Source organism: Tachypleus tridentatus, chromosome 10, assembly GCF_004210375.1.
Source record: "Tachypleus tridentatus isolate NWPU-2018 chromosome 10, ASM421037v1, whole genome shotgun sequence".
Classification (NCBI taxonomy): domain Eukaryota; kingdom Metazoa; phylum Arthropoda; class Merostomata; order Xiphosura; family Limulidae; genus Tachypleus; species Tachypleus tridentatus.
The window spans coordinates 92,580,796-92,606,351 of NC_134834.1; the positions used below are offsets into that span (position 1 = coordinate 92,580,796).

The window sequence follows — 25,556 nt, forward strand, 5'->3', positions numbered from 1 at the left end:
ACAGCTTGGCATACCTTATTAACAGTAAAATAAAAGTAAGATTAACTGTTTTGTGTGAAGCAACTACAAAATTTCTACTCGGTTTTACTATGCACCATCTATAATAAAGTAGTAATAATGAAATGACCTTTTAGTTGAATTTACTCTATGAATATATATATATAGGTACTTTAAGTTAATTATAGGAGATATCGATATTCGTATACGTTACTCCTATTAAAATAACAATGGTAAAGTACGGCAGATTATCGAACTCGTAATCAGATTAGCATATCTGTATACAATTATTGAACATACTACTCTTAAGACCTGACTGACCGAAATGTCGCAAATTTAGTGAAAAGATTTGGGTGCCGTTTCACACGGTTATTAATAGAACGAAAATATGCATAGCAATCAAGAAGTGTCTGTGGTAAATTTACAAAAGAAGTGAAACGGGTTATCAAATTGTCTGTACATTATAATAAAAATGAATTATTTATATTAGAATATAGAACACAATTCAAAAACTAATTTTTAAAGGATTTTTTAGACACAGAAGAGCGAAACGGTCACACAAAAGCCAGTTCACAAAATCCAAAGGAAATGTCATATCATTTACATGTATCTTACAAAAAATGTTGACTGTTTATAATACTTCATTTCTTTCAACAAAATCACAGTTTTACAATATCTTCACAATGTTATTAACGAATTTATTGTTCCTAGAAGTCAGGGGGTAGAGATGATTTATATGACCAGTTAATATCTTTGTATGTATGTATGTTTGTTTTGAATTTCGCGCAAAGCTACCCGAGGGCGATCTGCGCTAGCCGTCTCCACTTTGGGCAGCGAGTCATCACCATCCACCGCCAACTTCTGGGCTATTCTTTTACCAACGAATAGTGAGATTGACCGTAACATTATAACGCCCCCACGGTTGAAAGGGCAAGCATGCTTGGTGCGACGGGGATTCGAACCCGTGACCCCCAGATTATGAATCAAGCGCCCCAAATATCTGGACATGCCGGGTCAATATCTTAGTAATTTTTTCAAAATGAAAATAAAATGGTGCAGAAATCATGAAAAGTATAATATATAAATGAAAACAAGAGAAGCAAAACAACAAATACGTCTGTGTTAAAACTGTTTATCTGTACATTAGCTATATTTTTTAATTATTTTATTTCAACAGTAATAGCTATATTTACACCGATTCGTGGAAAATATAAAACATTTAATATTTTGTAATGGATACGTTTAATCTAATGTTTATACCATTATTCCAATGCATTTTATTCAAAATTAGATTTTTTATTATAATTCATAGACATATGCCAGGTAATCGTACAAATGTGAAAAACGGTAATAACGTACCACTTCCGTGTCCATGGTAACAGGTGGCAGAACATCATGGGTCCGCTGACACACATGGTCACTGGCTTGAGGAACACAAGTATTGTGGAAACACGAGTGGCACCCTGTGGGGAGAAGAGGACGGGATGCGTGTAAATTCTGACCCACAGAGAGAAACTTGGAATCTCTGAGACAAGGGCAACCACAGCACCAGTGGTTGTTAACGGTACATGGTTCCTCGCATGCACAGTCATTCCTTTCACCAGCCAACATCAAGCAAGGTGGATGCATGTTTTAACTAAATATTTGACTGACTGACTCACTTTCGATAAAAAAAAAAATTACGTCGATATACAGTTTATTTATTGTGTTTCTACAATTTACAATATCGTACACACGCACACAATGGAATACTTGTAAAAATAAAATGCTAATTATTAGATTTTAATGTTAAATGTTACTGGCCCAAGTGTGATACAAAATAATTGTGTGTATATGAATAAAAACAATAAAAATGTGTCGGAGATGATGTGAAGCAGGCTTCCTTTAAATGTGAAGATGCCTTTCTTTCTCTCCTGCTTACACACGACACTGTTCACTGCCGGAGCTACAATCCGTAGGTACCGTCAAGAGCAAGACGCATAGCAACTTCCGTGACCTCTCAGCCAACGATCATTTTCCCACAATTCTCTGCGTGTCCCTTACAACTCCACGTTATGATCAAGGCTGAACAGATCGACAATGTAGGGGTAAAGGCATGGCCTGAATGATGACGAGCGGTTGAGAGAAGAGCCGCTGGGGTTGGTTGAAATCGGCGTAAGTCTCGGTTGCTAGGCGGCCTCTGCCAAGACTGGAAAATTAGGGTACATGCATGCACAGGAATTGAGAACACGCAGCCGCGGTAAGGGGCTTATGTCGAGGTCAGTAAAGGAACCAATGTGACAAGAGAAACCAAAACTGATACCGAAAAGAAAAAAAACAAAAAAAAACTCATAATTTAAAATTACTTCTCTATATACATAAACTACGTGCAACAGCAGCATAGGAGATAAAACACCTCTGCTTAAATATGGATATATAAATAAATATCCATACAGAAACGTCTAAGTCTAGCAAACGTGCTAATTACAGTTTTTTAGTTGAGAAGTAACACGAACGCACAAGCAGCTCGTGCTTCCTTTCCCACATACAGAATTATCAAGTGACCATCTTTATCTAACACAGAAAAAGCTAATATGCGTTACTTCCAGAAACGGATTGTTTCCATCCTTTAAATGTTATACTGATTGTCAAATATCTCTTCGCTACTATGTCCGTATATACATCAACAGTTTCAATGTATGTCACCAGTATGTAATGACGTTGTACATAGTTTCTAAACTACAGATACTTACTTATTTCTAATCTTAGTAATCTACAACTAAGTATTTTTATCACGACCATTAAATGTGTGTTAAACTACTTGTTACTTGGACTTTCTGGCGTAATTTACTTAATTAATAACCTCATAAAGCGAGAACTCATTATGTTTCGCTGTATACCTCTACTTCTATTTAATATATACATATTTATGTATTTATTTTTACCATAGGTAACTTGAAAGCTATAAATCGAGGTATTCTGAGGGGGGGGGTGTGGACACAATGATTTCTTGCATTGTTGTGCGGTCTCCCAGGAACAGATTCGTAGACTAAATACCACCCGGTTTGTATATTTAACTTATAATATTAATATTTCTGAGACGTTTTTAAATCCACAATGAACACACTGTAGTGAGTAGGCCCAGCTTACATATGTCCAGTAACTACCTCAAACCTACTCAACTGGTGAGGTGACTTTCGTTAGCATAAATACGCTTTACACGCTTGGATAATGATTTTACTTTGTTCACTAGCAAGACATTTTATTTTTCTCATTTTCTTTTGAACTTTGCGCATGGCTACAAGAGGGCCATCTTCGCTCGCCATTCCTAATTTAGCAATGTAAGATAAGATTAAAGGGAAGAGAGCTGTCATCACCACCCACCGTCAACTCTTGGGTTACTCTTTTACCAGCGAATAGTGAGATTGACCTTGACGTTATAACGCCCACACGGCTGAAAGGGCAAGCATGTTTGGTGAGACGGGGATTCGAACTCGTGACCCACAGATTGCGAGTCGAGCGCCTTAACAATCCATCCATGCTTGGAAGACACAATAATCCACTATACAATTAATTCCAAGAACCTATTACCAAACGAGCTGAACGTTTTTGTGTATAAATAAACGTGTATGAGATATTGAAACAGAACCTTTAAAAGAATCTGATATAATAATACATCATTTACAAAGATTTCTACTCGATAGAAAGGCTTGATGGCTAAAAACCACACACACCATTTGTTTCTCGTTCTGTCTGATGGCCGTCTCTGTTTTTTGTCGTCGTCTTTTTGCTTACAATTACATATAACGGTATTCTATTTCTAAATAATAAATTATTGTAACAGTTTGATAAATTAGTTTGCGAGTTCTTTGGTAGATGGGATCACAGTTCGTTAACATTTCGGTAAGAAAAGCCAGACTGGGCTTTTAAGAAACATGATAATGCAGTCTTTCTTCTTCTCATTGTTTTTACATAAATTTCGTTGAAAATTAAAGCTTAAAAATATTGATATCAGTTATAACATTGATTTGGTATGCTTTTGAATTTCGCACAAAGCTACACGAGGGCTATCTGCGCTAGCCGTTCCTAATTTATCAGTGCAAGACTAGACGAAAGACAGCTAGTTATCACCATCCACCGCCAACTCTCTACTCTCTACCAACGAATAGTGGGATTGATCGTCACTTTATAACGCCTCCACGGCTGAAACAGCGAACATGTTTGGTGTGACGGGGATTCGAACCCGCAACCCTCAGATTACGAGCCGAGTGCCTTTCCCACCTGGCCATGCCGGGCTTCAATTATTAGAACACGAACTAACAAAAAAAATATGCACCAGCTGGTATTCGATGTTATAACTTATAGAGTATCACTAAACAAGTCGTATAAAACAATCTGTATAATGTTCACAATGCCTAGTTTAAAGATCCAGAATTTGGGATACTGCAACGCAGTAATTACTAATGACGAATTAAGTAGTGGTACATCTGGTAGCGACAGGGAAAAATCTAGACCCAAAATGCTATCGTATTCCAGAAAGACGTACAAACTGTCCCCGAGGAGCAATTACCCAAATTAAATGGTCTTGTTCGTAACTTCAGCTGCTTGAATTAATTTCAGAAGCTAGAAACAAATCATATTACTGATTTTTCATCACTTATAACCGCCAAAACTTGATAAATATGTACGAATTATTTTGTTTGTTAAATTTTCCTACAAAACTGTTTGTAAATTTGAAGTGATAGATTAGTACAGGGTGTTCGAAAAGTCACTATGCAGTTTTGTAATCATATTTTATTAAGCCTATTTCAATCCAGCAACTGATAGCGGTGTTTAGAAACAAAATAAGAAGGATTCAGGCCTGTATTGATCCCAACGGGGTCACTTTCAACATTGTTTATAATTGTTATTTATATTTACCTCCTGTATTCTATATTGAAATATGTCTGTTAAATAATATGTAAGTACACAGAGACTTTCCGAACATCCTGTAGAATGCCAGCTTTTTTTTTTTTTTTTTTACAACGAATACCGAGATTGGTTATTGTATAATAGCGCCTCCACTGTTTATATTTCACGTGAATTGTTTCTTTGCATTTCATGCTTTCGCCCATCTCTGACCCTTTCTTCCCGCCAATACTCACAGAACCTTTGCTTATGTCTTGGAAAGGTTATGCCTTCATCAGTTTGAACCGTATGAAGTAAGAGACAACGTAGTAATAGCAACTAGTAACCGTCACCAGGTTCGATTAACATAACTATCACTCTCTCTCTCTCGTTGTTTGGGTATATATGCGTGTATACCCGGGATGGTCAGGTGCACTTGACTTCTTCCTTCCTCACTTTCATTGTTGGTGTGAACTGATAAGTAAATCAATAATAATTACATGAGGGCCAGAGTAATCCATATTCACTCGGGCCCCTTTCAGGGTAACGTCAATGTACATTTCACCAACAGTTCCTTCACTAATGTCTAGCTCATAGGTGGCCTGTTTTATTATAGCAGTTATTATTATATGTATTTTGGTTATTTATTTTCTTTATTCTTTATTTATGTTTTTTTATAATTTTATCTTAATGATCTAATATATAAATTAATCGGGGAGAGGTGTTTAGGACTATCTTCATCATATATGCAGTTCATTTTTTCTCCAATTTTTATCAAAATATTTTATTATACTATGTAGGAGTCTATCTGCTATTGTTTGTGTGTTTGAATATTTTCGCATAAACCATGAAGAGGTGGTTTCAGGTACTACATATAGGCTGTCGTAAGTAGTGTGTTTTGTAACGACTGTAATAACCAGCACGTAACGTTTCCTTTCATAACCTTGAGTAACGGCGGGAAAAAAGCACCGACACTTATTATCCAGTCGCTAACCGGATGACGCTACACGTGCCGTCATTGTCTCGTGGCTAAATTATGCATGTCGGAGAAATAAGCTGATAATTAAATTGGCACGTTTGTTGTTAAGCGGAAAGCTTTACAACGGGCTAACTTTATTGTGCCCACCGCGGGTATCGAAAGCTTTTGTTTAACGCTTGATCTGTAAAGGGACAATTTAATTTGAAGTTTAGATTTTGTTGTGGCCGGAAACAAACTAATTAGAAATGCTTATCAAAAATCTCTTTGCTAAATTGTTTATGTTTCAAAATTATATAAAAAAGAAAGTTAACAAAAAAGTAGCTGTGCACTTTTAGGAAATAAATAATGAAAACAATTTAAAATATTGAAATCCACTTTAGTACGTTCCATTTGTTATTCTCAAATTATAGGTCTGTATAATTCATTTTTTCATTCATACATATATTAAGTGTTAAACGATAACACTTCAAATGGGAATTGACAAAGTAAAACAAAAAATAAACACACTTGCGCAGATACATCGCTTAGTTGTCGAAATACCCCGTCCCTCGTGAAGGAAAGTCAGCTTATTTATAACGTTAAAATAGGATTTCGATCTCCTCGAGTCAGAGCACAGATAACCAGACGCATAGCCCGGCATGGCCGGGTGGTTATGGCACTCGACTCGTAATCCAAGGGTTGAGGGTTCGAATCCCCGTCACACCAAACATGCTCGCCCTTTCAGCCGTTATAATGTGACGGTCAATCCCATTATTCGTTGGTAAAAGAGTAGCCCAAGAGTTGGCGGTGGGTGATGATGACTAGCTGCCTTCCCTCTTGTCTTAAATCGCTAAATTAGGAACGGCTAGCGCCCTCGTGTACCTTTGCGCGAAATTCAAAAACAAACCAGACGTATAGCGATTAACAGCAACAGCAGAAAAGAACACACACAAACAAACAAAGTTTGAAAAGCACGTGCGCAGAGCTGATATACTAAAACCACTCCCGTTATAACATATTGGATCAGAACGGTTTTATTTCAAAGTACAAACACCGATGTGCGGTCTGTTGCTTTGAACGCAAACAAAAATAACATTACCTTTTTGGCCTACAAGGGTAAAACCTTAAAAGTCCCTATATTGTTACATACGTAATAATTTAATTACATTAATATTATATATATATATCAAAATAGTATCTGTAAGGTAATTATTGATATTTATATCGAATAACGTTGGAGTTTAATACTATATTACACGTATTTCACGAGACTTAATTAACTTAATTTTGATATCAGTAAAGAACAAGCAAAAAAAAACTTAGTCTATATTCGAGTACCTCTTGTTCTTCTACAAGTAATTCTAGGATATTTACAAGTTGTTTATATAGGTGTGTGTACTGTGTATCCTGCAGCCTTCACATTTTTCTTTGGAAGACAGATGTGGTGCATGTTCCTTCACTTACAAAAAATTAATTTCTGTACAGGATTTAACACCTACAAGAACAAGAACTCAAATGGAAACAGAGTTCCTCAAGGATGGAAACGTTTAGGCTTTAGATTATTTTGTTTTGGCATAAGGTTATATCCTGTCTGCCACATGGATCCAACATAAAATTTAGTGTTATAAGCCTTCAAACTTACTGCTGAGCCACTGGAAGATATGTAGAAGTAAATAGAAAAATCAGAAAACATCTCATTTCAAGTAGCCACTTATGAACTACAAATGAATAATAAATAACTAGTTTTTGTGTCCAATATTTAGTGTTTGTTTTTTTTAATTTTGCACAAAGTTACATGATAGCTATCTGTGTTAGCCATCCCTAATTTAGCAGTGTAAGACTAGAGAGAAGGCAGTCTTCACTACCCACAGCCAACTCTTGGATACTCTTTTACCAATGAGTAGTGGAATTGACTGTCACATTATAATAACCCCACGGCTGAAAGGGCGAGCATATTTGGTGCAATGGGGATTCGAATGTGCGACCCTCAGATTATGAGTCAAGTGTCTTAACCCACCTGGCCATGCCAGGCTGAACCAATATTTAATGAACCACCAAAATATGGAAACTTAGAGCTAGTATTATAGGTATAAAGATTATCTTCTCTCACATGATTCCACTTTCCTACTTACCAGTCTTAGTTAAAGGAATACCCATGTAGTTACTTAAACACACTCTACTCAAATTATATCACATCATATGACAAAATTAATTTAAATGTTTAATTTATTTCAAAAGAAATTTTAAAAAACATCTTCTATGGTAATTAACAGACCAATCAAATAAAAACACTGAAATTTAATGTTTTTAATTAATACTATATATTAGGGTAAGGACTTCTGGCTGTTGTTTATAAACTAAACTAATTTCTGAAGTAAATGGAGAGGTTTATATCCCCTAGATTTGTACTTACTCATAAAATATTAAATACGTTTATCAATTTATGTAAAAAATGAGAGAAAGGATGTAGCCCCTTGGACTCCTCCTCTATATCCATACTACAATAGAGAACAATTAATTATTGAAAAAATGGGGTCCAGCTCCATCTCAATATTTGTGTCTGTTTATAGAACATTAAATAATTTAATTATTAATCTCTGAAAAACATGAAGGGGTCTAAACTTACTTCTATATTACAAAATAAAGTTATACAATTATAAATTAGAAAAATAATCTATATAAAGATCAAGTTTACATTTTACTTATTGCTTAGGTACCAAGAGAGCTTGTGGTAGAGCTGCCAACCAGTTGCCTTATCTCTAGTCAGCAACTTATAAAATTAGTGACAATGGTATATTACTTTATTAGTTTTGCAATAACAAAGTTAGGGCAAGCAAATGTAATGGTAATGGAAATCAAAATCAAGACAAATCAAACACTGTAACAAATGACATTATAAACACTGTATTCTAAATACTGCTGTGTTTGTTGTATCCCAGCTGACCTGAAGAACTCTGGATTGAGTTAAACATGTCAGCAATTGATGTGACAAATATAGTGTGGTTGGAACACTGTTACTTTTACACTATTTTAATTCTTGAAAGTGGATCTAAGGGGCTAGATATAGAATGTAGTGTTTAAAAATGCAACAGGCTTCATACTTATATCTTAGAACAATATTATATAAATATTACACAAAAATTCTGAAGTCTTCTTTAAATATTTAGTGGTTTTGAAGACAGCATGCTTATTCCTTTGTAAGTCATCAATGTGTGCATAAATGACAGCTGAAATCCTAAATAACACATGTAATCCAAAACACAACAGGATCTCTAACACAACTAAAACAATGATACCACCCTGTAGACCAGATATTCATCTACAGGTTAACTTTACTCTCAAGATATCTCTATTTTGATCCACCATAATCAGTGATTAATATATTTTTTAGCTATAAAACCAAACCAAGAAAGCTAAAAAGATCATTTCATTATATTAGCAAAATCAATAATTAAACTGTTAAGAAAAACTTGTTGAATTAAAAAGATAAGAATATAAATTATGGTCAGCCAATCCCAGCATTCACTCTCTTAGATAATTATGAAAACTTCAAGTAAAGATGTTACTTTTCAATTACAATTTGTGATTTTTGAAATCTCCAAAATTCTGTTGGTAACAGCACTTAATTAGCAGGAATGCAAGTTTAAATATGGAAATAATATAAATTAAATTTTTTTCGGAACGTTACCATAAATTTCAAATATTTACTACAGAACAAACATTTTTTCCTAGTAAAGCATCGTTATAATTATCTATGTTTATCATGAGACAATAATATTAGGGTAAATTTTCTTTTTGAACACTGTATTCTTTACTCAGTCCCTATATGTGTTTCTGAAAAGGTGGGTGTATAATAGTATTTCAACCATACTATTATATATCATTCTTCTTAGAAAAATCTTTAAAGTATAGAATAAAGAATGTAGTGCTTAAGAATACAATAAGCCTAATATTCTTGTATTACAATAAATACAAACTTCAAAATATTATACATATAGAAAACGGCTGGTATGGGTAAAGAAAGCACTGTGTGGAGGAGCAAACGTTTCGACCTTCTTCAGTCATCATCAGGTTTACAATGCTTTCTCTACCCACACCAGCTGTTTTTTTACATACATAAATTTTCTCTGCACGTGGGTTTCCTCGACATCAAAGAAACTTCAAAACATTGTTTTAAAAATCCATTTCATTTTAAAATTATCAATAAAAAATATCTTATTCCCTCAAAAAATTAAGCAACAATGGTATACTGAAATTCTTCTTGGTCTATAATTAGTTGAATTAATGTTTGATATAATTTTGAATGTACATGAATTAAGTTTTATTTATGTTAATTTCACTCACTGTGATTCATGAACGGAGAAAAATTCTAAAAACTAAATTGAATGTTCCAAATTATTTTACATAGATAAAAAGTACTTTAAAACTATAAGTGTTTATTAACATCTCAACTGTTATTTTTTTTTTTTATTAGTAAATTAAATATTTTGCATATAAAGGCTCATACTAAATTCTCCTGTATATATACTGAAAGAAAATTTATTGCTTTATAATGTATAATATTTCATCATGAAGAGTCATTTCAATCTTACCCTTGCATTTCATTCCAACTTTTCCAGTTCCCCAAATATAATCTTTACCTGAAAAATGCAAATTTCTGCTTCTGTAGTAAAAGAATTAGGAAAAAATAAGTTCATCTTGCATGCATATAAATATTTTGGATGAATAAGTTTCATCTAGTTCATTAAAGCCATTTGCCATTAGTTTGATCATGGATTAATCAAGTCAAAACATTTACTTGAAAGCATCTAAACATTAAGATAAGTCTTTACTGTCCAGTAAAAATGTTTTTTAAGTACTCGTTTTCATTCAGTGTTTAACAGAATAAGATTGAGCATTTGCTGTGCAAGACGTCAAAAAATTACACAGTCTCAGGTCATGTTAAAACAAACTCAGCATAAGTCAAATAAATACTTATTTATATTTAAAAAAAGTTTCCAATAAAAGCTTGATGAATACCTGAAAATATTGGTTACTGGAGAATCATGTTTGTAGTTAATGAGATCTATTACTGCATACACTTCTATGTCTCTACACTGGGTGTTTCACGGGTCATTTCTGTTGTTCAGACAACTATGTTCAGGTGACTGATAAATAAAGTGCTACTAAACTTGGTGTTTATGGACAAATCTAACTATGTGGAAGACAATGTACACATTGCAGTAATTTGTTCAACACTACTTGAATATACTTTTAAGTGACACCATCTATGCACATAAGTACTAAATAGTGTGACTTGGATATCATCATAACATGTATCACAGCTGTGTACACTGCCATATTCACCATGACCAAATGACAGCTCTTCCATCAGCTCATAACTACTGTCAGTGATAGTTTCAAAAACTAATTGATTGGCAGAGACTGGAGCTGCCTGTCAGTTTGATTGGCAACAAAAGCATTGTATTGGGCAGATAGATACAGTGACCTTCACTTATGAGCAAACTGATGCATCTCTAGATTATACAACTGATGGTACATGCAATAAAACAAGTTAGTGATTAGGTGTGTTCTGACTCTTAGAAGACATATGGTTTCCTTTCATTACCACAAAAAGTTTAGCTTAATGGTTGTTATGTTTTGTCAAACATTAATCAGGAGCTTTCAAAAAGGTGTTGAAATAAATGAAAAGAAAGTTGTAAGTGGAACTGTATCAAAAGAGTTTGAGCAGTTTGATGTGGAAAAAGCAGTCACTTGATGATGGAATGTAGTATTTATACTGCAAGGTCATTGTAGAATTTTGCTTCTAAGTGCTGTTGGTGTTCTACAATGCTACTAATGCTTGCAATGTGTAAAAGGACCATGATAGAGATGGCCAAAGTAGATTACATTACCAGTCTTACAAATGGTGTTTTGTACCTTTTCAATCCCATCTGGCTCTGTAACACCCATACTGATCATAAGCAGTAGCCAATGTAGGATGGAACAGATAAGATGTAGCTAGAGAATAAGCAGGTGACAATTCTTCATCTCCAACTGCAACTTTTAATGCATTAATATTTTTGGTATCTTTGATTATCAGGGTGTAAATGTAGTTAATGATGGTGTCCATCAAGGATTCTCTTTTAATACATTACTTTAGTGAGTTGAACATTTGATTAAAATGTTTTTATAGAAAAAAAACTGGATGCACACAATTGCTCACTCACAATAATAAGACCTGAATCTTTTCTTAAGTCACTGGTTTGAATTCCCATCACACCAAATATGTTTGCCCTTTTAGCTATGGGGTCATTATAATGTGACGGTCAATCCCACTATACGTTGATAAAAAGAGTATCCCAAGAGTTGGAAGTGGGTGGTGATGACTAATTACCTTCCCTCTAGTCTTACACTGCTAAATTAGGGACGGTTAATGCAGATAGCCCTTGAATAGCTTTGTGAGAAATTCAAAACAAAAAACAATTTTCCAAAATAAAACAAGAACAATACTTACAATGTCTGCAAAGAACTGGGGTCAAGAAAAATGTTTCCATCAGCTGATGGTGTGCTATCTGCTGCCTTAAAACAACTGGAGCTGAAACAAAAGAGTAAAAAACAACATGAAAACAATATGACATATATAATGCACAGGTTTTTTATTTTAAACAAAAATAACAAACCATACGAACAGCAGGCTAAAAAGTTTTTTTTTTTTAGCTTAACAGTAAAGCAATTGACTATAATCATGGCTACTAGAATTATGACAACACTTCTATAATTGTAAAGAGTACAAGTGATTAAAGATAAAAAAAAACATTTATTGATATGTTGGTTTATTAGGAAACATTTATGTACATTTTAAATAGCACAGGTGCTTAAAGACAAAAAAAAAACATTTAATGATATGCTGGTTGATTCTTTATATATGTGTTATGTAACCAACAATGATGTCCAAGTGTCAAAGAAACATTACATATGCAGTATTTAATAACACATTTCTGAATACTGTAATATCACTTTTTAATAAAAATGTGATTTTACAGGAAATTAGAATACTCTATAGTTGCTGTCAATTCTTATTAAAATATCCAGCATAACTTTGTTTAAAAATATGACAAACGCATTAAATATCTTGTTAACAATTCTATTTTTATTCCGAAAAGAAGAAAAGAAAAAGACTGCTATGAAACATGAAAAACTTACACAGGTGATTTACATTTAAGATTTAGGTACAAGCCTCATTATAAAGAAAATTCCAACAACTCCCTCTAAAAATTTCAAAATGTCTTTTACTATTAAAAGGTTTTATTTAATGAGTTGTTCAAGTTGTTAGGTACAACTACAGATACTCATAAATTAACTTAAGAGATTTGTTTTTAATTTTTGAACTGTGAGTTCCTATAAAAGGTAAACATTAAGATGAGAGGAACTGAGAACAGTGCATAATTTGTCATGAGGTAGAACCCCCTTGTTAACAAATGTACATGTGAGACTACATAGAAAGTTATAATTTTTCTACACTGAAAATGTATTTCTGATAGCTACTTATTGCCCTCTTACAAGATTTGCTATTCAGTGCTGCCTTTTACATTTGAACTTTTCCTTTATGCATGCCACAAGCCTTGTACCCCCCCATTAAAATTAATATATTCCAATGTGTGTCTTATGCAAATCAGTATGTGTAATCTATTAACCAATAGTAGCATAGCATGTTCACATGATATATGTGACTCCCTCCACACTCCTCTACAAAACTTTCTCTTCAAACTTGACAGAAGATGTAAGTACCAGAGAAGCAAGGAGAAAGGATAGGAAGTGTGAGATGAGGTAGATACCTACTGGAAAAACACTTTCAATATAGGAAAATTATAACTTTCGATACGGTACTTAACTCTTGCTATGTCTCATCTACACTAGCAGAATGCCACCACCCTACCATTGACTGAATGGTTATAGTCTTTTGTAGCCCATTTAGGTGAGTACCTCCATGGTCAACCATCCTATACTCCTCTCACAAAGGAAGTGTTAAAATGTGATGAAAAGTTTGAAGGGTCATTACCACCAGAGACAGCATAATGTGTGACAAAGAAACCCTATTTAGAAAAGCAGACCATGCTGAGTTATTCACTGAAGACATGGTAGAGACTGCTTTACTCGTGTAGTCCATGGGTAGTATGGTCCAAAATGGATATGTTTATGAAGTAATTACTGTGAGATAAATAACCTTCCAGTAACCTTGTATAACACTATCTCGAAGAGCCTGTAGAGTCATGGATGAGAGAGCATGAGTCAACATGGTTTACATGAGAATTTGAATTTAAAGAATATCTTGTAAGGCACTTTTCACTACAGAGAAGGATCCATGTGATAAAAAGGGGAAAGAAAGAAAGAAAGGCCTTTGAAAAAAAGAAAAATGAATAAATCTTACCAGTTAAAGTGATACCTAATTCTAGAGTATGGCCACAGGTGGGAAACAACATTCCAACATGATGAAAATAATGGGACAAACATACTGGTCATGGTCCACAAGCAAGCTTGTAGAATATCTTCTAACTGATGACAAAGAAAAGAAGTGAGGTAAAATGCAAGATGACAGATTTTATGAGAGGAAATATAGAACAAAGGATGAAAGGAAAAAGGTTGAGAATAGTAGACCAAATGCACCCAAAAGTGAACCTAATTCATGGGTAGAAGGAGTAAGATCATGAAGTGATCAGGTTTGCAAGAGAATCTTAAGACATTTGTGCATATCCCAGATGGTAGCTGTATTTGCAATATAATAAAATAAGGCCATGACTGGACACAGAAATCTATCGGGTTTCAGACGAGGATAAAGATGGGAGACAGAAGGAAGAAAAATAGAAGAAAAGGAGGAACAATCCTTCCGAGTTGCAATGGTTTTAGGAAGAAGGGATGTGGAGGTAGGCACTGGAGACATTCATTTATGTCATCCACAACCATGGGGAAAAAAACAAACCATCTCAAGTTGAGAAAGGACTCCACAGTGAACTTGGGAAGTGCAATAAACTGGTTGAGGCATGTTAAATTGATAACCAGCCTCCAACCACTGTTTTTCTTGGGGACCAAAAAAAGTGTGAATAGGTGACCATAATCATGACAAATAGCCACAAAAGTTGAAAGGGTGGACTGCTGGTGTGCTGACATTACCTGCAGCTTGATATTGTCAGGAACAGTAACAAAGACATAATGTCTAAGAAAAAGTGCAAGACTGACATCCCTGAGATAAGTAGAAGGTAAACTGAAATGAGCCAAAACTGAGTTCCTGCCTATAAGATCTCAAAAACAGAGAAACCATAATTGTAATGCAAGAGTTGAGGATGATACATGGACAAATGTGGAGGAGATAAGGTAAAGAATATTATTTGAAAAATCCCTCATGAATTTTGTGGAAAGCCTCCAAAAGTAGATATATGGAAGGATATTTGTGAAAGGTAGTAAGGGTTGGACAAAGGTCAAAATATTGGGCATACATAAGACAAAAATTGGAGTTAGGAGCCATTCTGACTTCTCCAACGAAGTAAGAAAGAACCCAACAACTGCTGATCCAAAAACGGAGAGTATCCACCTGATGGGGGGCATGGAATGCTGATCCCTTTACTTAATTTGGAAAGGAAATGTTTTGCATGGATCCAATTATTAAGGAAGAGAAGAAAAATCAAAAGTGGTCAAGAACAATGCTTATGTAGCAAGAAAGGATGAGGGAAGTAAGGGATAGGGGAAAGAGACAAAATATCACAAACCCAAGATACATAATTCATGAAGACCAAGGTGAGCCTTCAGTTTGGAATTAAGAAGGAATGATAAACTCAGGACAAGGAGAAAAACAATCAAAATACTTCTTATTCTAATAATATCAGGAAACTCATGAGGAGCCTAGGGGACAATCTTTTGATAAACAAAAGCAAAAAGATCCTCTCGCAGACCACCCTCACCTGAGGCAACACATTGGTCATTGGTAAGTGGTAACATTGACTTCCAAATTCATAAGTCATGAAATATGCACAAATAGAGCAACAATAATAAATTGAGAGAGAACGTTAAAAGTTTGAAATATAAAGGAGCCACCTCAAGTAAAATATTAAATTATGTGTCATATGGGAAGCAATAAACAAACAAAAAATGTCTGTACTCAAAAACTGACAAATGAGAAGTGAAGGTTTAGAAGAGGAGTATAGAGGGAGTTACATGAGCTGCTATGCTACTGTTGGTTAAATATGACAATGATTTGCATGAAACACATATTGGAATATAGTAATTTCAACATGGGGAAGCATAAGGCTTGTGGCATGCACAAAAACAAGTTTGCAAATAGAGGGCAAAATTGAATGAGAATAGCTAATATTACAAGAGGAAACAAGTAGCATATCAAAACTTTGAGTTTTAGACATTTTCTTAAAAGTTTGTTGATAAGAGTAATATTTTTAAATGGGACATTATCAAACTAAGTTTGTTTTGAAATTAACTGGAATTTAACAAATGTTTTGTATACATTGAAATATTTTAACAAGCTTAAAAACATTTTAGTTCACTTTAACTCACTTAAAAGCCATTAAAAACCAGGATTACAGGCTACATATATTTACTGGTTCTACCTTAAACTGTCTAGAAAAAAATTATTACTCATTATATCACTGTACTCTGCCGAAATTCATGAGTTATAATCACATAACAAAATAGTTTACTTACACGTTTCTATACAACTGATAGCAGAGTTTCTTTCATCCATGTTAGTACACACAGAAGTTACGAATGATTGTGATAAAGATACACGTGGTTTTTCTTCAAATGATACATCTGCAGATGAAAACAAATATGATCCTTGGATTGGTCCATGTACACTGGTTAAAGATTCTCTTTTCAAAAGTTCTAAGTAATTTCCTGGGAAATAGCCAATTATACCCGTCCTTTGGTTTCGTCCCAAAACAAGACCATTAGGTCTATCTTCTGTGCCATACAGAGGAAACTGAAATGGTTTTGTCACTTCCACAACATCACCAGGCTCAAGACTCAAATCAGGCACTTCAATATTATAGAATTTGTTTGGTGAGTGGTAATAAACCAATTCACCCATACTTGCACTGAAGCTTTGTTCTGATCAGGAAGTTTCAAGCTTGTGTTTTATTTCTAATCTACGTGTAATTTTCCAAACCACTTTGTTAGTAAATTCAAATAATATACATTTTAATGAATAATTAAATGGACAATTTCTCTACTTCCTTTTCCTTGATCAACATTTTCAATTTTTCCAGATTCACACTTGTTTCCAAGAGGTGTATGTAGAAATCTTCAGTTTATTATATGTACTTCCATTGTATCACACTGCAGCAATGTACGAGGACGTACAACCTGGAATGCTCTTACAGTTGCATATGAGAACAAAATAGAAGCAAAACAGTTTAGCTGAGAGATGTCACAACTTCCTGACATTCTTCAAAATACAGATTTTGTAAACCTGATAACAACAAAATAAAATTCACATTATTCATACATCATACACCTGTACAAGTTTTGTATAAATGTCATGTACAGTTAAATAAATGGAGATATTGAAGTAAATAGAAGGAAATCAAAATCTAATACACTACTACACTGAGAACTATCACGTATTTAAAAAAAAATGTATATCACTCTAAATCAACAGACATAGCTTTAACTAGTTATCAGTGAATTAGATAATGAATTATTATAGTGTGATTGTGAAAATATTTAAGTTACCTGTCATCTCAATCTCCAGACTACAATACCACAAGTTTGGAATTTATACTTTTATATAATTATCAGTGACATAAACAAAGGTTTACTGTAGAATGTGATACCTTTTTACTGCTTGAATATTTTTCAAACAAAATATTTCATGATTCATTATTACATTCCCTCTTATAACCCAGATGATGAACATCAGATTTACTTTTCAAACATTGCTTACATGTCCTTTAAGCATGGAATGCAGGTTACTTTCTAAGCTTGTTTCTTTCCTGATCTTTATGTACCAGGTCATCCCATAAGTAATGTCTGAAAATTTAATATGGAAAGTGCATCATTATTTCTGTCTTAGTAGAAGGCTTTAATGAAGAAAACAGGTAGTAGGACGTGTATAAAAATGTTCAGACAAATAAAAGAAACTAACCCAACTCCACTTTTCATATCATTAATCAAATAAACTTTTATGAAGATAGATGTGTCTGAGCAGCACATTAGGTATATAATGCTTTACAAGTTTAAACTACACTCAATGAAAGAAAATGTCGAAGGTGGTTTCAGAAGTTCAGATCAGGTAACTACATCTTAAGTGATGCACCAAGTTCAGATTGTCCTGTTGAGTTTAATGATGACTTGCTGCTGGCTGCACTTGAAGATTGTGCTGTAAAAGTTGAAGAACTAGCACATACATTTAATTCAATCCATTCAACAGTTCAACGTCATTTGCAACAGCATGGAATGGTGACAAAACTTAGAAAATGGTTCCTCCATGAGTTGAAACAAGCCACCTTAGAACATTTGTACTTCTCTGCACTCTCGTGAGCATAACTCACCTTTTTTGGGCAGGTTAGTGACTGGAGATGAAAATTGGATATATTATAAACATGTTAAGTGCCACAGACAATGGTTCAGTGCAAGTAAGCTGGCTGAAGCACAGCTCAAAATGGATCTCCACCCTAGAAATGTCTTGTTAAGTGTTTGGTGGGATATTGTTGGTGTGATCTACTTTGAGTTGCTGCCGCTCAATGTAACAATTACATCAGACTTCTGTTGTTGCACTGAAAGAAAAGAGGCCCGTTTTGATTAATTGTAGAGATGTGTTACACCAGGATAATACACAGCTCCATACAGCAAGGACCACACCTGCAAAAACTGAAGACCTAGACTGATAAAACTTCCACATATTTCTTATTCTACAGACCTTGCCCCATCTGATTATTATCTGTTCCAAAATTTGCAGAGCTATCTTGATGGAAAAGAGCTTGGAACACATGAAGATGTCAAAACTACCCTCTCTACATTCTTTTCCTCCAAACACCAAGAATTTTAAAGTGGTATTCAGAAGCTTGTGAATCATTGGCAGAAAGTAATTAATAATAATTGAACATACATTATTGATTAAATAACATTAAAAGCATTTGAAATCATTTCTCTTTTTCTGAACCTAAAAATCAGACATTACTTAATGGATGACCTGATATATATAAATGGTAATATCTCTTGAACATGTCTAACATCTAACAATGTGCAAGTTTCAACCAACACTTGTGTTTTTTTAATAATCTTTGAGCCTTTTAACTGAAATTTAATCTTTAGATTTGAAGTTAGTTTTACAGGTATTAAAGGTGAAACTTACATATGAAGAATCTTAAGAATGAAAAGAGGTTTCAGCACTAAAGACTTCATTATTTTTGTCATTGCTACTAAGTGTTTTGCTTAGTTATACTATCTTTGCCTAAAATTAATTCTCTAGGTCCTCTTCCAAGTTCTAAGTGGTATCACATTGTCCAGGTACTAAAGTACCTTGATGATCATGAATTGAAGTGACTTTAACAGTTCAGGTGAACAAAACAAGTAAAGATTGTAGAAAATTCAAAACTTAAATCTGGTCTATGTAGTCCTAAACAGGACAGGATATCATGGTGCACTGTACACGTAGTATGATGGATAAACAAATTTTACTTATCTGACAAATTATAAAAAATACCCAAAACTAACTACTTTCACTATAGCATGAATTAGATATCATTATAAAGATGATTTTTGGTGCACTAGTCATTATAAGTCAAATGTCAAATAGGTTGTCTAGTTTGATTGCATTACTGGTTCCAAATCACAATGTTATAGACTAATCTTGCTGGAGTGCTAGTTTTAAACTGCCATGTGTCACCCCTTGATCACATTTGCAAGAAGAGTAAAATTTTCTCATATCTGTTAATAAATATCGCATCATACAAGTAAAAAACTTCTAATAATTGTACCATACAAAATATATGTAAAATTTAAGGGTAATAAAGGACCTACCAATTCATCTTAGAGGTTGATTTATTCACTAAACTTTAAAAACAACACTCTCAAAACAAACACTTATTATTCAAATATTTATAGATCCTTCTGTTAATTATCTTAAATCAGCTGAAATTACATTACATAATTTATAATCAGTATAGTAAAAAATAATAAACAATTAAGCATACTATTAATTAAGCATTAAAATAATACTGATATTAATGCATGATGTAAGTCTAAGATACCAGCTAAATATTTAAAATTAAAGGACACATCATACTCATAGATTTTCACATAAACTTAAATGTTTTATGTCTAAAGTTGAAAACCAGCAAACTGCTCAGCAGTAAATTTGAAGTAATCTGATAATATAACTTGTATGAGCAAATGTGTTAACTTAGATTAATGAACTAGTTAAAAAGATAAGGTGTCATAATCTTATTATTTACGATTGTACAAATAGACATACAGCACAGGCTACACTACTGAATTATATTTGCCACTATGTATAGAGTTTATTGTGATGTAAAATTACAATTTCAACCTTTGCTTCATTAAAATTATAAATCTCACTCTCAGAACTGCAGATACTCATACCACACTCACAGTAATAATAATACTATGTATTCTTAAAAGTTACTCCAGTAGTATTAACGTACCGTTATTGCAAATAGCAACAGTGATACTTATTAATTTTAGTAACATTAATAACATAGTATAATAATTTAATACTCAACAGTTGTAGTTAAGTTATTTGTGCGGAGCGTTAAAAATGATTTAATCTAAGAATAAGATAAATTAGTTTTAATATTTAGCAATAATATGAAAAATAAACCAATACAAAATGTGATAATGTACACACTATTCTTACATCTTTCAATGAAACGTAAAATCTGTAGGCCTCGTTTCCAACCTAACATTATTTAACGTAAGTATGACTTTTAATTTTATCCAATCAACTAGTTTAATTTTTTCTGCACTAAGTCTCAAAGGCTTAGTCTTAGACGAATGGAATTTCAGGTACCTGTCGCTTAGTTACCAACAGACGGAAAAAGCGTTACTTGGAGAAAAAAAAAAATATGTACAGGTGTGTGTGTTCAATGCCCAAAGACAGATATTTTATTATTTTACATGAGCACATTTTGGAGATACCTATTAAACCTACTATTTCTTTATTTTTTTTATTATGCACATTTTCTACAACTACCGCAAGAAAGATGGTTTATTGAGGTTAATAAAATTAAAAACACATTTAATCAAAATATTATCACAATGTTCTACTAATAAGTATTTGTAGTATAGTGTCATGCTTCCTTTTTTTAGTTAATTATAAGTTTTAATTATAATAAAAAACGCAAATAAATACGCCCAGTAAGTATATGAGAAAGGACATTAAGCTACTAAAATCGAAAAAATGGATACCTTCGGAACACAAATAAATTAAAAAACAAATCAGATCTCAATTGTTTCTGGGTCCGTACAAAAAAAAAAAAAAGTTATAAAGTCAAACAAAACAAATATCCTTACGTACCCTACACTAAAACATAATAATAAACTATCACACACGAATAAACTGAAAGTACACGCCTTGAAAGATTAACTCTTTCAAGACTTTCAAAACACCAGACGACTCAAACATGAAAAACCACTTTGTGAACATAGTAAATAATTATATAATAATCATATACCATACTTCACTAAGAATACTCAACATAACAGCACAATAACAGAAGCAGAAAATGATTACACAACATTTTATCAGACCCATCACAGTAGCAGAGTACAAGAAAACATAAAACATTTGAAAAATAAATCACTGGGACAAAACAAAATCCAAAACTTATTATTCAAGAAAGGCCCTCTGAGATTATTTGAATATCTGATATTTTTATACAGTTTATCTTTAAAAACAGGATGTAAGACAAGCGCTTAGAAACAAGTCGATGTTCTTGTGTTCTATAAGGAAAAATAACCAGTAAATATTCCCGAAAACTATACAGACCTGTAAGTCTAACAAGCAATCTAGGAAAATTACTTTAAAAAATTATAAATAATAGACTTATAAATTACTCGTGGAAATACAAAATAGCTTCGGAAAAGCAAAGCAAACAATAGATCATTTCATAAGATTAATGGAATAAATAATACACGGTTTTAATAGATAAACAAATCAGAGTCTCACGCTTCCTGATTTATAGGTGTTGAAAAAGTATTCGATAGGATGTGTTTCAATGGACTCAGATACAAACTTTCCAAATTGAGACTTTCTACAGAAATTATTTGATTAGTTTTTAACTTTTTAGAAGATAGGAGCATCAGAGTAAGTGTTGAGGACACCTGCTCAGAATGCTGCAATCCTGTGGTGGGTGGCCCTGAATGAGGAGTACTTAACCCTACCCTATTTATCATGTATGTCAGCAACATGCCTCTCAAAGATCGAACCCACACCTACTGCTCAAAATTTGTAAATGATGTTGTATTCTGGAAGAATGCTTCAAACCCAATAACAGCAAAACACAATTACTACGAAACGAAATAGAATGGTACTGCAATAAGTGGAAACTTAAAATTAATGTGTACAAAACACAAGACATTTACAAAATCAAATAAAACAAGCAAATTAATATCACAGTTGTATTTAAACGGGACCCTCTTACAGGTGGAAATATTTGTTAAATTCTTAGGGACCATATCTGACTCAAAGTTAAATTGGATATCGCAGATAATTAGTAAAAAAACACGATTTAGAAAAATACGCTTTACTTAAGAATTTTACTGACAACTAACTACCAAGGAATTTCACCAGAAGAAAACTATTAAAAGCTTACAGAATATATATAAGGCCATGCCTATATAACATGGATAAATATATCAAAAACACACATAAATAAAGTACATCAGATACAAAACTATATTTTAATGAAAGTATTAACAGCCCAGGATCAGCAAACTCAGTATTTCTTCATAACTATTCAAGCATGCCAACTATATTAGACTCTTGGATGACTTGTTTCAATATTATAAGAATTTTTTTAATAAAAATGAGCTGATGAGCAAACTAGAGTGTTAGATTATTCATGATAAACCAAACCTCAATTATCTCTCCCCTACAAGAAACTTATAGACCACACTGTGCTAGGCTAATTGGATCCTAGAGACAAATGAACTCTATTTTATTTTATTTTTTTATATGTAAAAATAGTATTATGTGCGTGAATGGCTGCTAAGCGGAATTTTATTAAGAACTTGTAGTAATAGTGCAATCATGCATAAATGAAGATAATCTAAATACACAAGTTAATATACCTATGCGGACAACGGACAAAGTTTAACATACTGTAAAAATTGATACAACGTAACAAGGGTTTTCACCTAGGATACAGTAACAATACAAACAAAATAATAGTTTCTAAGGGAGTAAGAGGTCAACGCTGAACCTGACTCTCACTGGTCCAAAACACGGTCCGAATCCCGATGAACAAAAATTTTAGAGTGAAAATACAGGAATATCAACATAAAATATCATTAAAATGTATAAACAATATACACGTTGGATAATTATATACGACTGTCAAGTATAGACTAACACATATTATTAAGAAATGGAAACAATACAAAATGCAGTACCCAAAACAACATAAAACTAATCCTAGACAAACTCCTAGATTGCTCGTTCAAATATTTTTACAAATATACGTACAGAAATGGTTTACCAACCTGCATTGATCGCTATATCGTAAATGGTAGTGAGAGGCCTAAATCTTTCTCTCTCAAGTCTTCACTCAATAGGTATCGTAAGAGAAGCGCAACTTGTAGTATCTCATAAAATATCTCTTAGATCTAGATGTGAAATTTCTCTTTAAAAGAGAATTTATGTGAATGACGCGCTTAATAACTTGATCAAGCGAAAATATCGAGTCTATGTATAAAACTGTTTGTGTTTCAAGAAACCATATGAAAAGAAGTAGTTAAATAGCAATAAATACCATTAAATGTACTTGCGCAGGTTCTTTGGAAATGCTTTGTTTCAAGAATATATAAAACCTAACTTGACAGAAAAATATATGTTAATTTCTTGTTTTTGAAATTCATATGCCATGCTGTGTCGTAGCAAACAGATTGCATGTTTATTTCTTTTCATGATTTATGACATGCGCACATTTTACTAATGTTACGACAGAACAAATAAGAACCTTACGTTTTTGTTTTTTTTTAATTTCGCGCAAAGCTACTCGAGGGTTATCTGTGCTAGCCGTCCCTAATTTAGCAGTGTAAGGCTAGAGGGAAGGCCGCTCGTTATCATTACCCACCGCCAACTCTTGGACTACTCTTTTACCAACGAATAATGGGATTGACCGTCACGTTATAACGAGAATATTGGGATGATACAGCTATACATAACCCATTCCAACATGACTTGCAATATTAATATTTAATGTCACACTTAAGTTATATACTCCTTACTGTTGTTGCGCAACTAGTTTATCATAATATCATGGTCATATCAGGGTTGGTAATAATGTAGTGTAACTAAGAGTCTAGGACGTCCATACAGATGGAGTCAAAATATGTCTTGATTATTACAGATTCTCGTAGCGAGGTCGGTCGAATTGACTGACCTCTTAACAATTTTTTGTTTGTAAACTTTACAGTGTAACATTAAATTTTAATATTGAAAGTCATGTAGCCATGATCTGTGTATAGCTGTATGAACCCTATATTATTGTTTGCATTATTTTTGGCACTGCCATCCTCACATAATTTTACATTTACAAAATATTTTTATTACTTGTTCTGTTCAAAGGTGGTTAGATATTTCAGTTATTTGTAGCTCAAAAACTTTCTGTATAAACCTTATTGAGACGGTATCATGTATTTTGCACGACCTCGTAACCACCATGCAACTGTGAACTCATTCATATTATAACTCTGAGTACTTACTGTATTTTCACGACGTTTGATAAGCTTTTAGTACACATTACAAGTTTGTTGCACATACACAAAAAATCAGATTTACTTTAGTTAGTATGACTCAGACTCTGATTAGTCTGAATTAAATGTAAATTTTATCGTAAGATTATAAATTCCTTTTTTTCTCCTTGCAGTTTCAGATGCCATTTGCATAACTTCTATAACCACTTAGATTAATGTTTGGATGAAATTACTCACAATGCCAATGAAAGTTTTATATAAATTCTATTCCATATTCCCATATGATTATACGTACGTATTTTAAGGGGCGTAATGTTCTACTAATACAGGTAATCTTACGTTCATCATAAGTAAGTCTGCAAGATATATGTGAGTATAAGTATTTGGGCACTGAATTTTTGGTCTGTTGTCTTTTTATCTTAAATGGTGACTTAAAATCTGCTGTTTCAGCGTGTGTATACAAACGTTTGATTACACTGTGTAACACGTTTTTTACTTTTTCTTGTTCCTGGGCAGAAAGTGTTATTTCCCAACTGCTTGTGACTAAAGTAAATGGAACGTGATAGTGATTTACATTACAGTCGCAAACCTCGAAAAAGTACTCACCTACACATTTTTGTATAATTTTCGTATAAATACATGTAAATCTTGATTTATATGTTGTTTTATTCAGACCTTATACAAATGAAAATGTGCACAGTTGCCCGATTTTACGTAGAAAATAGGTTAATTTCTTTGTCCAGGTCACAAAAGCAAAATTTGAAGGGAATAATGGTCATTTTCTGTACTTTTATGACATAAGCAATTAAGA

General features: G+C 33.2%; 1 protein-coding gene across 3 annotated transcripts in view; it reads right to left on the minus strand.

The window, feature by feature from the left end:
- The window catches only part of LOC143229868 (phosphatidylinositol 3-kinase regulatory subunit gamma-like), an 84,959-nt gene extending 64,143 nt beyond the window's left edge, over positions 1-20,816 (minus strand). Inside the window, exons 1-5 of one of the 3 annotated variants that reach the window (XM_076462723.1) lie at positions 20,685-20,816; positions 16,511-17,276; positions 12,318-12,398; positions 10,414-10,461; positions 1,357-1,460 (exon numbers count right to left, since the gene is read on the minus strand). In XM_076462723.1, the coding sequence (XP_076318838.1) occupies positions 1,357-1,460; positions 10,414-10,461; positions 12,318-12,398; positions 16,511-16,895 (618 nt within the window). In that variant the 5' untranslated portion in view covers positions 16,896-17,276; positions 20,685-20,816. Of the gene's footprint in view, positions 1-1,356; positions 1,461-10,413; positions 10,462-12,317; positions 12,399-16,510; positions 17,277-20,684 lie in introns of those variants that run through there. The other 2 variants (XM_076462724.1, XM_076462725.1) reach the window with 2 other exon arrangements.
- Positions 20,817-25,556: the final 4,740 nt, after the last annotated feature.